This window comes from Salvia splendens, chromosome 2, assembly GCF_004379255.2.
Source record: "Salvia splendens isolate huo1 chromosome 2, SspV2, whole genome shotgun sequence".
NCBI lineage: Eukaryota > Viridiplantae > Streptophyta > Magnoliopsida > Lamiales > Lamiaceae > Salvia > Salvia splendens.
Window position 1 is genome coordinate 41,501,434 of NC_056033.1, and position 13,434 is coordinate 41,514,867.

At 40.2% G+C, this 13,434-nt stretch overlaps 2 protein-coding genes across 3 annotated transcripts; both read left to right on the plus strand.

Annotated features, from left to right (window-relative positions):
* Positions 1 to 1,942: 1,942 nt before the first annotated feature.
* Positions 1,943 to 5,221, plus strand: LOC121792896. Of its 2 annotated transcripts, none has more exons than XM_042191028.1 (2): positions 1,943 to 4,120; positions 4,232 to 5,221. In XM_042191028.1, the coding sequence occupies exons 1-2, from the start codon at positions 3,039 to 3,041 to the stop codon at positions 5,073 to 5,075; spliced, it is 1,926 nt and encodes a 641-aa protein (XP_042046962.1). In that variant the 5' UTR covers positions 1,943 to 3,038; the 3' UTR covers positions 5,076 to 5,221. The 2 variants fall into 2 exon arrangements, with proteins under 2 accessions (XP_042046962.1, XP_042046961.1); XM_042191027.1 differs by having other exon boundaries at positions 1,943 to 2,300; positions 3,004 to 5,221.
* A 2,902-nt stretch (positions 5,222 to 8,123) lies between these two features.
* LOC121780052 (putative inactive disease susceptibility protein LOV1) lies at positions 8,124 to 10,952 on the plus strand. The gene has a single exon (XM_042177577.1). The coding sequence runs from the start codon at positions 8,124 to 8,126 to the stop codon at positions 10,950 to 10,952; it is 2,829 nt and encodes a 942-aa protein (XP_042033511.1).
* Positions 10,953 to 13,434: the final 2,482 nt, after the last annotated feature.

Genomic DNA, 13,434 nt, shown 5'->3' on the forward strand with positions numbered 1-13,434 from the left:
ATACTTGTCGTTTTTTAAAAGATTAAAATCTTTTTCGTCCTTTTTATTTGTCTCTCTATGTGCGTTTTGTCTCTTATAAATGTTACTGAGGTATATTGTTCCTTAAAGGCTGATCCCCTTTTTTTAGATCATGTATTAAAGACAATTGTGAGTCCAAGCTTCTAAGGAAGATACAAGATTCCACAATTCAGCTTAAGAAACAAGCAATTCGTCTGAAACGAACTGCAATAAGCCGAAAACCACTCCGGTTAACTAGGGAAAGTCCAATCCAAGCGATAAAACTCGCCAAATAAGGACACTAACTAAGTCCGGTCAAAGAAGAGTTTACTTCATAAGACCGAGGACGAGTACAATAAATGAAATAAAAAATCGCTGAACTGTAAATACGCAGTGATAGAAGCGAAATGAAAAAATTTCATTTACTAAGTCTTGTTGGGCATACAATTCCGCTGCCCTACGAGAATGCGTTACACCATTACAAAGGACTATTCTACTGTCTACGATTGCTAAAGTTGAGCCACCTATCCGAAAAATCCTCATGATGCTGAGTTCGGGCGTTCCGAGCAGTTGAAGAATAAGTAGGTGGACGAGATGCTCTGATCGACCTACCGCCTCTTCCCTGAGTCCGGGAAGTTCTAGCACCTCGGCGGCGAAGAGTCTCTTCACGAAGCATTCGCTGATCTTGCTCACTCATATTCACAACTCCTCTACGAACTTCAGGGCGTTCTTGTCTTGACGTTTCCGGTTGCTCCTGAGTCCGTTGCTGATTTGGAGTAGAATTTTGAGTAAGTGGATTAGAGGTTTGAGTTGGAGTGTGAGCATCTGTTAGCGGGAAACGGCTAAGGAATCTCTCGATTGAGGGACGCCGGGAAAGAATGATGTCGTACAGAGAAGCCAAGCGCCGCAATGATTTCACAACTTGTTGGCAAGCCGAGCTCTCCAGCACATTGTTCTTCCGGAGTACATGAAGCTTCTCCCACAGTTCATCAACTTGATTCTGAACTTCAGATATAGTCATTCCCCCGCGCCCGCAGATGAAATCTTCATATGCAGTCCTCTCAGCGATGACAGTATTCAGCTCAGCCTCCCCCTTACACTTATCCAAAATGCCGAAGTGATTCACTTCGCTTTTCGGGGGGGGGGTGGTGATGGGATACGAACTAAACAACTAAACAATAATTGCGAGCCCAATAGCAGTGACGGCCCATCAGCCCAAAACCCAAGAAAGAGTATCAGTTCGGCACAACCAAAGAGTTCGGTCACAGCCTATAGCTCGGTAAAAGCCGACCAATCGAGCTCAACTCTCAGATCGGCAAAAGCTGATCGGCAAAGTTCAGCAGTTCGGTCTCAGTATTCGACCGAACAAGGAGATAGTGGACCCATGCAGGATCTCCACGACCTCCATTACACCCACGATCTATTTAGTGGTATTAAGCAGTTATCAACCCCCCTACCAGGGCTGCAAACCACGATCTTAGTTCGAATGTATAAATAGAACTTAGATCAGATAGACCAGGGTTAAGTTCTCTAGATCCTGAATCTCATATAGCAAATCAGTATTGTAATCTGTAAGCTAGATCAAGTAATACAAATTTGCCCTCTATTCTTCCCGTGGACGTAGATTTACCTCAGTAAATCGAACCACGTAATTTTCAGTGTTGTGATCTTCATTTATTACTTGCATTTATTCCCATCAAAAATTCGCTAAATCATCAATTATATTCGCTAATTTATTACAACTATATCGTCAAATAAAATCTACATAGCGAATGGCTCGCGCGCAATGCACTAATTTGTATAGGTTTAAATTGCATTTTATGAAATCTCACTAAAAATTTATCAATTTTGATACAGGGTGAAATGTTAATCCTTCAAAATTTAGTGCAAATCAAATAACTGAGACAATTAGTAGTGTAGTAATTATGAGAATTAACAAGCATTTAATTAAAACTACATTTTTGGCTCACCGGGAAACGAAATTTCACCACCGTTGCCGCGTTAATTGTTTGACGAAACACCTCTACGCGTAAATTGTTCTCAATTGTAAGTTTTTGGGAAAACAATTTCGTGCATAGGGATTAAGGTAATTGTAAGTTTCCCACAACCATGGAAATTCCAAGGTTTTTCCGGTTCTGTTCTTCGATTTTAGGATGAAATTTACCAAATTGCGCAACGATATGTAAATAGTGAATGCGGTTTCTGAATAGTTTCCCGGAAATGAGACAAAATCGCCTTTAAAAGATCATGATTGGTTAAGCAAGTTATTTACTCGCTTTTGATTTGATTCTGCTCTTCATCAGGTACCTCTCCACTGTTTTGTTCTTCGATCTTTTTGGGGTCTTTTCATGTCATGTGAATTGTTAGACAAGTGTTTGTGCTGTATTTGTTTTTCATTCTTTTTGGTGTCTATTCATGTTTTTGTTTTTATGTTGTTTACATGAAACAAGAGAAATATTTGAAAAGTGATGATGTAAGTTGTTGAGAGTTAGCAATAGGTAGCTTAGATAGATAAAAATAGTAATATAGGCTAAATGGCTAATCCCCTTGTTTACTTAGATGTATTGAGTTTTGGAATGTCCTGAGGCCCTTGATATAACTCCTATCATTCAAGTATAATATAGATTGATTTATATCTCATTGAAATGGTGGGATTGGAGGAATCATAGTAATAAGGGCAAGAATTCTCAGTCGTCTATCTTATTGATCATGAAAAGTAAATGCTCCCTAAATCTAGTTTACTTTTATGGACGGCACTTCACAAAACTGTTGCTAGTGTTAGATTTTGCAAGGTATTGCAGTTTGATGGTGTGATTCTGTTAGATTCTGCAAAGTGTTGCAGTTTGATGGATTGATTCTGTTAGATTTTGCAAAGTATTGCAGTTTGATTGAGTGATTCTCTGCTCCATTGCTTTTCCATTCATTTTCTCTTTGGGTTGTGAAACTATGAGCTGAATTGGAATTGAACCTCGTATTGTTTATCTTATCTTTGGCTAAAATGACTAGTTGTTGGTGCCTTGATTCTTGTGGAGAGGAGGCCCATGGACTTAATTCCACTGAGGTTGATCACATTCTTGAATGAGTGGGAAATCAGGTCGTTCATTATTCTCAGCCTCGCGTTGCAGATTTTACTGACCATGGTGGGTAGTCGCAGGAAGTATGTATGCAAACTTTGGATGAGAATCATCCTTTGGTGTGCTTACGTATCAGCAGATTGGGTGGCATTGGTTGCACTTAGCATCATTGCAAAGAGCACAGTTGATGAGAACCAGAAAAAGACAATCCATGATGATCCCGGGATTGAACTGAGGTGGTTTTGGGCTCAGTTCTTTCTGCTGCATTTGGGCGGCCCCGACACCATTACAGCATATACTCTCGAAGATAATGAGCTGTGGCTGAGGCATGTGGTGGGGATGGTGATTCAAACTGGACTTGCCTTTTATGTACTACTCTTTGCTTTCCCAGGTTCTTATTGGCTTCCTTCTTTGAGCGTGCTCATCTTTGTAGCCGGTGTAATCAAGTACGCAGAGCGCTTGTCCAGCCTCTATGCTGCCAATGGTGAAAACTTCCGCAACGCCATGCTTCCAGAGTCTGATCCGGGCCCCAACTACCCGAAATTCATGGAAGAAGCTGCTATGAAGAAGGCTGAGGGATTCAATGTTAAGGTGGACCACCATGTTATAGATATCCCTGTTCTTGCAAAGCATGAGTTCCCTGACAAACCCAGATTACACGAAGTTTATGACCTATACAAAATATTTAAGCCCCTCTCTGCAGACTCAATCTTGAGTTTTCAAGATCGAGACAGGAGTGAGTCCTACTTCCGGAGGTTCTCATGGGAGCAAGCTTTTCATGTTGTTGAGATTGAGCTTTGCTTCTTGTATGATGAGCTGTACACAAAAGCGTCTGTTGTATACAATCAACGAGGCTATGTGTGTCGGGTTATCACTTCAACTTTTACTCTATTCTCCTACCTAGCGTTTATTTTCATTTGCAAGAACAGGAAATACTCTATGCTCGACTTGACAATTACTCACTTGTTGCTTGTGGTGGCTATGTTCTTAGAAGCATACGGCGTGTGGATTCTTATTGACTCGGATTGGACACGTCAGTGGCTGACCAGGTGCGACAAATTATCTCGTCTTGGTCGCGTGATTAAATGGTTTCAGAAGCCAATCAATAAGAGGTGGTCCAAGAAAATGGCTCAATACAATCTGCTTGATCTTTGTGTTAGGGGCAAATCTGCAGTGTGCCCAAGAAGCTACAGGTTTCTTCCGAGCATCAGAAAGATTACTATATTGGATCATTACGTCGAAAAGCACCAGCACAAGTATTTCGTAGACGTCTCCGTTGATCTGATGAAGCTAATATTCGCGGAGTTGAGGCGCTACACAGCTGTTTCTGATCCTGCAGCCATATGGAGCAGAAAGGGGAGTTTCACTCTTGAAAAGTACACCTCTCTCTCTCTTGACTGGATGCGAGAGAGAGAGTTTCATGAGAGAATCCTCCTGTGGCACATTGCTACAGACATTTGCTACTCAAAAGATTGGGGTGATGACAATCGAGCCTACACGGATGAGAGAAAGCAAACCGCAGACCACAGCAAGCAAATATCCGAGTACATGATGTATCTCCTCGTTGTCTACCCTTTCATGCTGCCACAAGGGAACGGGATGAGAAGATTCCGTGACACTTGTGCTGAAGTCAGAGTTTTCCTAGAAGAGAGAGATGCAGCAATATTCAGCAAAGTTGAGGCTTGCAAGAAGCTGCTCGAGGTGAACACAGAAGTGCCACCGGCTAAAGTGAAGGGTGACCGGAGCAAAACCGTGCTGTTTGATGCTTGCATACTGGCTAAGGCCCTCTTAGCAGAGGGGAAGAGGTGGGAGATTATAAGCAAAGTGTGGATGGAGATGCTGGCTCACGCCGCCACAAATTGCAGCGGCTACCACCACGTCCGCCAGCTGCGGAAGGGGGGAGAGCTGCTCAGCCATGTTTGGCTTCTCATGGCACATTTAGGTATCACTGAGCAGTTCCAGATATCTCAAGGTCATGCTAGAGCTAAAATTCAAGCAAAATAGATTCTTTAATTCATTGTTCTTTACAGGATTAAGTTGTAGTAGTTATATGCTCATTTGCCACTAATTCACGTGTACATTTGTTAAAAAATATAATGTGTACATACATCTTGGGTGCAACTTTTTACTTGGTTTTGAGTTTATGTTTATTTTTGGGTGTCTGTTGTAGAAGAGATGATGCCCAAGTTCTTTGTTCAAAAAACAGTGTATATTCTTTCTGATTTGTAACAGGTACAAACAATTAGTAAAAACAAAAAAAAAACAATTCGTAACACTATAACTACTAGCGATTTTTGTACAGGCATATTTGTAGATTACTAGCAACTACTATTATTTGAATTAGCAAAAATAAAGTTAATGAATAAAGTGGCTTCTCTTTGTATAGATTTTTTTATGAATTTTGGTACCCCATGTCCGTTAAATATTGTCCAAGTTCGACCCAACACGAGTTTTAAGAAATGCGAAAAAAAGTGAGTGGAAAAAGTTAGTGGAATGTATGTCCCACATTTATATATTAGTTTTATAATAAAATGTGAGTGTAATGAGTTAGTGAAAAGTGAGATCTATTTATCAAAAATGAAGAAAAAGTAAAGTAGACAACATTTTACGGACAATCCAAAATGGCAAAACTAGACAACATTTTACGTACGAAAAAAATACTATTTTTAATCAAGTATGAAATAAATATTGTTGCATGTTTTGGTCGGTATTTTCAATTGTTGTATGATCAAATTCTCTCCTATTCTAATTGTAAACATGTAGTGTGGAGGAGAGTTCGTGCTACAGTTGTCACTGCTTTTGATATTATAAATAAGAAAAATACAAGTATCATTCGTCCGTCATTAGGAGTCCCGTTGACTTTTCTGCACCCGTTTTATAAAAATGATAATAAATAGTTAAAGTGGAGAAATAGTAAAATAAGAGAGAAAATAACATAGAAAAGACATAATAATACAGAGGAAGAGTGTTATATTGCTAACTCAATACTTAATTGCTAACTCTAATTAAATAATAGCTCTTAGATATTCAAATGACTAGATCATCAGCCCCGAATTGTTATTAAGATCAACAAAAAAACGTCAATAAGAATATTAAGGTCAATTCACAACAAATTAGTTGTAACTAACTTTTGAAAAATATAACATAACTTTAAAACGCATATAACTTTCTCGATTTAAATTATTTTTTCGCACAACATATATCAAATTAAAGATAATTTCATAAGGATTCTAATGAGATCTCACTTGTATATGTTCCGATGTCAAATTTTTAAAAAGAATTTTGAAAATTTTCAGTTTTTTCGTACAGCAACAAATGTCAGCATAGTACATAAAACATATAAATATAATACATGTAGAATGTCATTCTTAAAGCAATGTGTTGACGTCTTCAAAGCATTGTGTTGATATTTTCATCAAAAACACTGATTTGATAGTTTTTTTTTATCTTTTTCGATTTAATTAATAAAAACGAAAATTACACATGACAAATTTTAGACCGCTAGATTTCTAAAATCCTATGATCTTAAATTAGTTGTAGTTAGCAACTAGAGAGTGAGTTAGCAATTCATCACTCCCCGTAACACAAATTATTCGGTATAGTATATAGTTGGCACTCCCAATCAAACACAAAGACATCTCTAACACTAGTATTAAAAAGCATAAAAACGGAAACTACAAATTAGAAACTCACCCAAACAAGCAAAAACTAAATCAAAGCACTAAACTGCATTAGCAAACAGTTTTCTATAATTTTAAATACGTTTTATTTGGTCTATAATTTTAAATACTGTCTCTTTCGCCAACCAACGATTCATGTTATAAAGGAACTATGAGGGAACTCACATGATATTTGCTGGAAATTCATGAATTACAAAGTACTAACGACAATACTCTTTCATCAACATGTAATTTCAAAAATCACAAAAATCTTGGTCGTTGAAGTCTTAATGTTAATGTCCTAGTTGTAGCATTCTACTAGTGTAACATAACTAAAACTGAACATACTTGAATTCTAACATGGCACCTTAAAAATGTCACCCTCTCATCATCCCATGTATGAATGATTTGCCTACTACTACACTCGTTCTACTAATTTTTTCAACTTACTTTTCTTCACATTTCTTAAAATCCGCACCGAGTCAAACTTGATAAAACTCCCTCCATCCGTGAAATGTTGTCTAGTTTTGCCATTTTAGTCTGCCCGTGAAAAGTTGTCCACTTTACTTTTTTCTATTTTTGGTAAATGAATTTCACTTTCCACTAACTCATTACCCCTACATTCTATTATAAAAATAATATATAAATACGAGATTCTCATTGTACTAACTTTTTCTAACTCACATTTCTTAAAATTCCTGCCGAGTCAAACTTGGACAATATTTCACGGGAGTATTAACCTTGAATAGTAAGGGTCACCCTCGCCAATAAACTACTATCATAAATTCAAGAGAAAAGTATTAAGTACTGCTACTAGCTAAACTACCATAAATTCAAGAGAAGAATAAGTCCAATTCAACAATTACGATTTGAGAAGAAACTAATGAAGCCAATAAATTTTCACCAACTTATTCAACTTATTAAAGACCAAGTATAATGCTATTTTTTCTAGGACATTGCACAATAATTCCCCTTAAATAAATAAATACAAAAACTGGGCCATGAAATGACCTATCTTGACACGGTTTTTACACTATTTTTTCCAGTTTCTTTTCCTCTTTGGTTCAACGAAAATGCATATCAAATCTCTCTCCCTCTCTCTGTATATGTTTCTCTCTCTTCCCTCTACATGTATATAACCACAGCATATACTGCATTCACCATTCAGCCTAACAAACTCAGATCTCTCTTTACCATCTGTGATACATCTCTCCCCAACACACACACATATTATATACATATATGCATCTGAACTCCCTATATATGTACATAAACAACATCATTTACTGCATTCACCATTAAGCCAACCAAACTTAGATTTTCTCTCTACCATCTCTCTCTCTCATACACTAACATTTTCCTCCCAACAAATATTGTGACATCAAAGCTCACCATGGGTGAAGAGATGGCTGTAGATGCAGTTGCATCAGTGGTGCTCCAGAAACTAACTGACCTGCTCCAAGACAAGTCCTTCGCCACCAACAAGATCATAAGCCCTCGCCTCAAGGAGATGAAGGCAACCCTGGAGACGACCCCCTCGGCCAGACCTGCACATGAGGGAACACACGAAAACGATGAAGAAATCAAGAAACTGAGGCAAGAGTACCTCGGCCACATTTACTCTATCGAGGACTCAATTGAGTCCTTCGCCCTCCGCTTCACCCGCCAGAGGAAGAAGCTCGGATTCCTCATGAATTACGCTCTCTTCCCCAAGAAATTCACAGCTCTCAAGATGCTCGACTACAAGCTCTGCAGCATTCAAACGGAGGTCAAGAAGATCAGTAGTCGAACAATCACCCTCGAAGGCAGCAGCAGAGCGGGAAGCCTGTTGCAGCAGCCAGAGTGTGATGACAATGATGTACAAGATGGTGAGGAGATGCAAGAGGTTTCATCTTCTTCCATTGACAAAGAAACTGAGAGCAGTATACAGAGCCTGCGTAGTACTTCGATAATTCGAGAGAGGATAGAGCACTCCAAGCTCATGTATAGCTACTCATACAATGAGGAAGAGCTACCAATCGTCGGATACCAATGCAAGGTGGATGATATGCGGCGTATGCTGTTGAATCCAGATGAAGGCCCGGTAATCCCCATAGTAGGCGAACTGGGCTCAGGCAAGACGATGCTGGCTCGTGCTGTTTATGGGAACAGAGCCATCACCAAGACGTTCGACAGTGCTGCTTGGGTGACTGTTTTCGAGAAATCTACAACCACGGATATCTTGCTCGCCTTGCTGAATCAGGTGACGAAATCTGAAGTCCAAGATGGGACTACAGAGGAGTCACTCAAACAAAGGCTCGCGCAGGAACTGAGTGGCCAGCGATACTTAGTCGTGTTGGACGGAGTTCAGACTTTGGATCGATGGGAAAGGATAAGACATGCTTTCCCTAATCAAGAAAATGGGAGCAAGATCATCCTCACCACTTGTGATGAGGGCGTAGCTGATCCAAAGGGGCAGATGTATAAAATGGATAAGCTGGATCATGAAGAGAGTTGGACTCTGTTCATGACAAAGGTGGGATCACATCAAGATCCAAAAGGAGTGAAGAAGAGGATCATCAAGGTTTGCCAGGGGCTGCCGTTGAGCATTGTCCTGCTCGGCAGCCTGTTCTCGATGAAGGACAGAAGTGAGTGGCCCAAAACACTCGACCGCCTCAGAAATTGGCAGGCCGCCGACATAATGAAGCTGAGCTACAACGACCTTGACAACCACTTGAAACTGTGTCTCATCTACATGACACTATTTCCTAGAGAGATGGACATTCCAGTGAGGAGGCTGCAACGGTTGTGGCTAGCCGAGGGGTTCGTGGAGCAGCCACGTGAGTTCCACGAAGATGTGAACCAGCCACTCGAGTTCCAAGAAGACGTGGCGCAGGAGTATTTCGAGAGCCTGGTGAAACGCAGCTTGATAATGGTGTCGAAGCAGCGCTCAGATGGGAGCGCTAGAAAGTGCCGGCTGCAAGGCGCCATCCATGACTTTTTGCTGGAACAGGCTCAGGATATCCGCCTTTTCCACGTCCATCCCGGATCAGACGAAGGCTTGGCTGGGATGCGGAGGCTCATCGAATATGCTGATGCCGGGATTGTCCCACCCAATACTGCTCCAATTCGACATACGAGGTCTTACATATCATTCAAGCTACAGAAAAAGGATATTCCAGCAAAGCATGTGTGCTCACTTGTTAGCAAAATGGGGAAACGGTTGGGCTTGTTGAGGGTTCTTGATCTTGAGGGAGTGTACCAACCTTGTTTGCCGGACAATCTAGGTGACTTGTATCATTTGAGGTATCTCGGATTGAGGTGGACATTCATCGACAAGCTTCCAAAATCTGTTGGCGAACTCCCTCATCTCCAGACATTAGACCTTAAGCATACACAGATAGACAAGATCCCGAAAACTGTTTGGAAACTGAAGAATCTCCAGCATCTCAATCTCAACGAAGTTCATCTAGACAAGGACACACCTCTGCACTTCCGCAAGTCCTTGCCCGATCTCCTAACTCTCTGGGGGTTATCAGTCAGCCACGAGACCCCAATAAAGAATGGCCTGAGCAAGCTGAAACACCTAAGAGAGCTAGGCATTTCTTTCCGTTGCATCAAGCTCAGTGATGATCATGAAAGATGTCAAGATCCTTTGGTGGAGTGGATTTCCGAGCTAACTGATCTCCAATCATTGAGGTTGCGATCCAAAGATGATGCTGGGAACCCTTTACGCCTTAGTTTAAGGCCGTTTTCACGCTTGGAGAAACTCTCCCACATGAAGTTACTTGGGAAGCTGCAGGAACTCCCTCCATTGGATCACTTCCCACCTCATATCAAGGTTCTCACATTGTCATTGACGTTTCTGTCCAAAGACCCCATGCCAATTCTTGGACAGCTCCCAGATTTAACGGTTTTGAGGCTGCTCGGTAGCTCATACCTCGGAGAGACAATGGTGTGCTTGAGTGGCAGGTTTAAGAGCCTTGAGGTGCTGAAACTATGGGTGCTCGAAGGTCTGAAGAAATGGGAAGTGGAAGATGGAGCGATGAAGAAACTCAAAGAGGTCAACATCAGAAGGTGTTCCAATCTGGAAAACTTCCCAACATTATTGCTGCAGCAGAAAACCTTCCAAGATTTGATCTTGAACAACATGCCCCATGCATTCAAGGATAAAATTGATGACATTTATCAGAGCAAAGTCTCCACCAAAGATTTTAAAGAACAACTCAGAGCTAGAGATTAGGATGATTTTTTGATGGATGTAGTTTATTACACATGAGTGTTTAAAAATCATAGTAGTAATAGTGTTTAATATGAAATGAACTCGGAAACACATTCATGAATGTCAAAATTAGAGAAACAGTGTCTTCATTCATACAAACTAATACGGAGTATAATTCTGTATTAGAATAGAAAAGGACTGAAAAGAGAAAATCCCCAAACAAATCTAAGAAATAATCGCTATTCAGAGCTAATTTCATCAATATTTCTTCATTCAAATGGAAAGACACCCTGAGAGCAAAATCCCCAAATAAATCTAAAAAAATCGCGATTCAGAGCTCAAAAATGCAGTTCTAAATAGATGCAAATTTAATAGAGATTAAAAATTATCAATCGATACATCTGTTAATTTGAGATAATGCGGAGCAGAAGATCTCAACAAAAAATCACAAAATCAATTACCAAACCGTCCATGTATATCTTGAATCGCGACGAACAAGAGAGAAAAATATCAGTTCACTTGCTCTCCGCCGCCGTAGATTTTACCCTTTTATTCCCACTTTTCAAATTTATCTACCAAAATAAGTAAATGGTGACAATATATAACGTAAAAAAATCCTTTAGTGCCAAATTAAAGAGGAGAGAGAATGCCTACTAGACAAATATCAACGAAGAAAGAATTGCTTTCTTGGCCGAAAAATTCGAGTTTTTTTGCTTCTGTTTGAATTTAAATGAAGAATTTTAATGGAACTTAAATATACTCCTAGTTTAACTAATTTGTATACATATATTGATTGGTTTTGCAGGTATGGACAAAAAACAAGAAAAGACTGCTTTTATCCCTTTGAAGTTGGAAACAGACTATTTTTTGTAGTTCTATCCGATTTCAGCTTGGGGAAAGATCCTGTTTTTTGCAGTTTCTGTATAGTTTTGTAGAAAGATCATCAATGGTGAAGTAAATTCTAAGTTGCTTTTTGGCTGAAACAGTTTGATTATGCTCTCATCAGGTATATCTCCCTTGTTACTTCTTTACTTCCTTTGCTGTGCTTGGTTTATTTATTTCAGCAGGTGCTGTGTTGTGCACTCACTCTTAGCTCTTCAGTTTTCAAGTAATTTCTTGTGTGCGTGCTATTGACAAGAAACAAGAGAAAAATCCCCCAAAAAGGTGAAATAATCCAACTGCAGAAACACTTTCTTTGGGCTGATGTAAGATGTTTATGTCTTGTCTTGTAAATGCTACTACTTTCGATGAAATATAGTAGTATGATGAATCGGCGAATTTTTGAGGGTGATGAATGCAGGAAGATGCAGATCACGACACAGAGATTTTACGTGGTTCGATTTACTGAGGTAAATCTACGTCCACGGGAAGAAAATGAGGGCAGAGTTGTATTGCTTGATCTGTTTTCTTACAGCTTACAATACAGACTTGCTATTTTGTATTTGATCTCTAGAAAGCGAGAGAGTCTAACAGAACTTAACCCTATCTATCTGATCTAGGTTCTATTTATACATTGAACCAAGATCGTGGCATGCAGCCATTTACTAGGTAGTGGATGTCGTGGAGATCGTGGCGATCTTGCATGGGTCCACTATCCTGCATGAGTTAATGACTGCTTGACACCACTAAATAGATCGTGGGTGTAGTGGAGGTGGAAATCCTGCATGAGTCCACTGTCTCCTAGTTCGGTCGAATACTGAGACCGAACTGCTGAATTATTGCCGAGCAGCTTTTGCCGATCTGAGAGTAGAGCTTGATGCCGACCTGAGCAGAGTTTGATTGGTTGGCTTTTACCGAGCTGTAGGCTGGGGCCGAACTCTTTGGTTGTGCCGAACTGAACTCTTTAGTCATGCCGAACTGATACTCTTTCTTGGGCTTTAGGCTGATGGGCTTTACTGCTGTTGGGCTTGTTTAGTACGTACTCCATCACTACCCCCCCCGGAAAGCGAAGTGAATCACTTCGGCATTCTGGATGAAGGTACGGGGTAAGTTGATGTTTGTCCTCGGTCTGATGAAGTGAACTCTTCTTTAACCGGACTTGGTTTTGCGTCCTAATTTGGCGAGTTTTATCGCTCGGATCGAACTTTCCGTTGTCCTAATTTGGGGATCGGACTTTCCCTTGTCCTAATTCGGCGAGTTTTATCGCGTGGATCGGACTTTCCCTTGTCCTAATTCAGGCAAGTTTTATCGCGAGAATCGGACTTTCGTTGCAGTTCGTTTCAGACGAAGTGCTTGATTTTTAAGCCGAATTGTGGTCTTGTATCCTCTTTAGAAGCTTGGACTTCACAATCGTTGGCTTATTGCAGTTCGTTTCAGACGAACTGCTTGTTTAAGCTGAATTGTGGTCTTGTATCTTCTGTAGAAGCTTTGACTCACAATCGTTGGCTTGTTGCAGCTCGTTTCAGACGAACTGCTTGTTTAAGCTGAATTGTGGTCTTGTATCTTCTTTAGAAGCTTTGACTCACAATCGTTGGCTTGTATATGTTCTAAGAAGGGGATCAGC

What these genes read in the sequence shown, in the direction of transcription:
- LOC121780052 (XM_042177577.1), top strand. Translation starts at nt 8,124, where the DNA reads ATGGGTGAAGAGATGGCTGTAGATGCAGTTGCATCAGTGGTGCTCCAG.
- LOC121792896 (XM_042191027.1), top strand. Translation starts at nt 3,039, where the DNA reads ATGGACTTAATTCCACTGAGGTTGATCACATTCTTGAATGAGTGGGAA.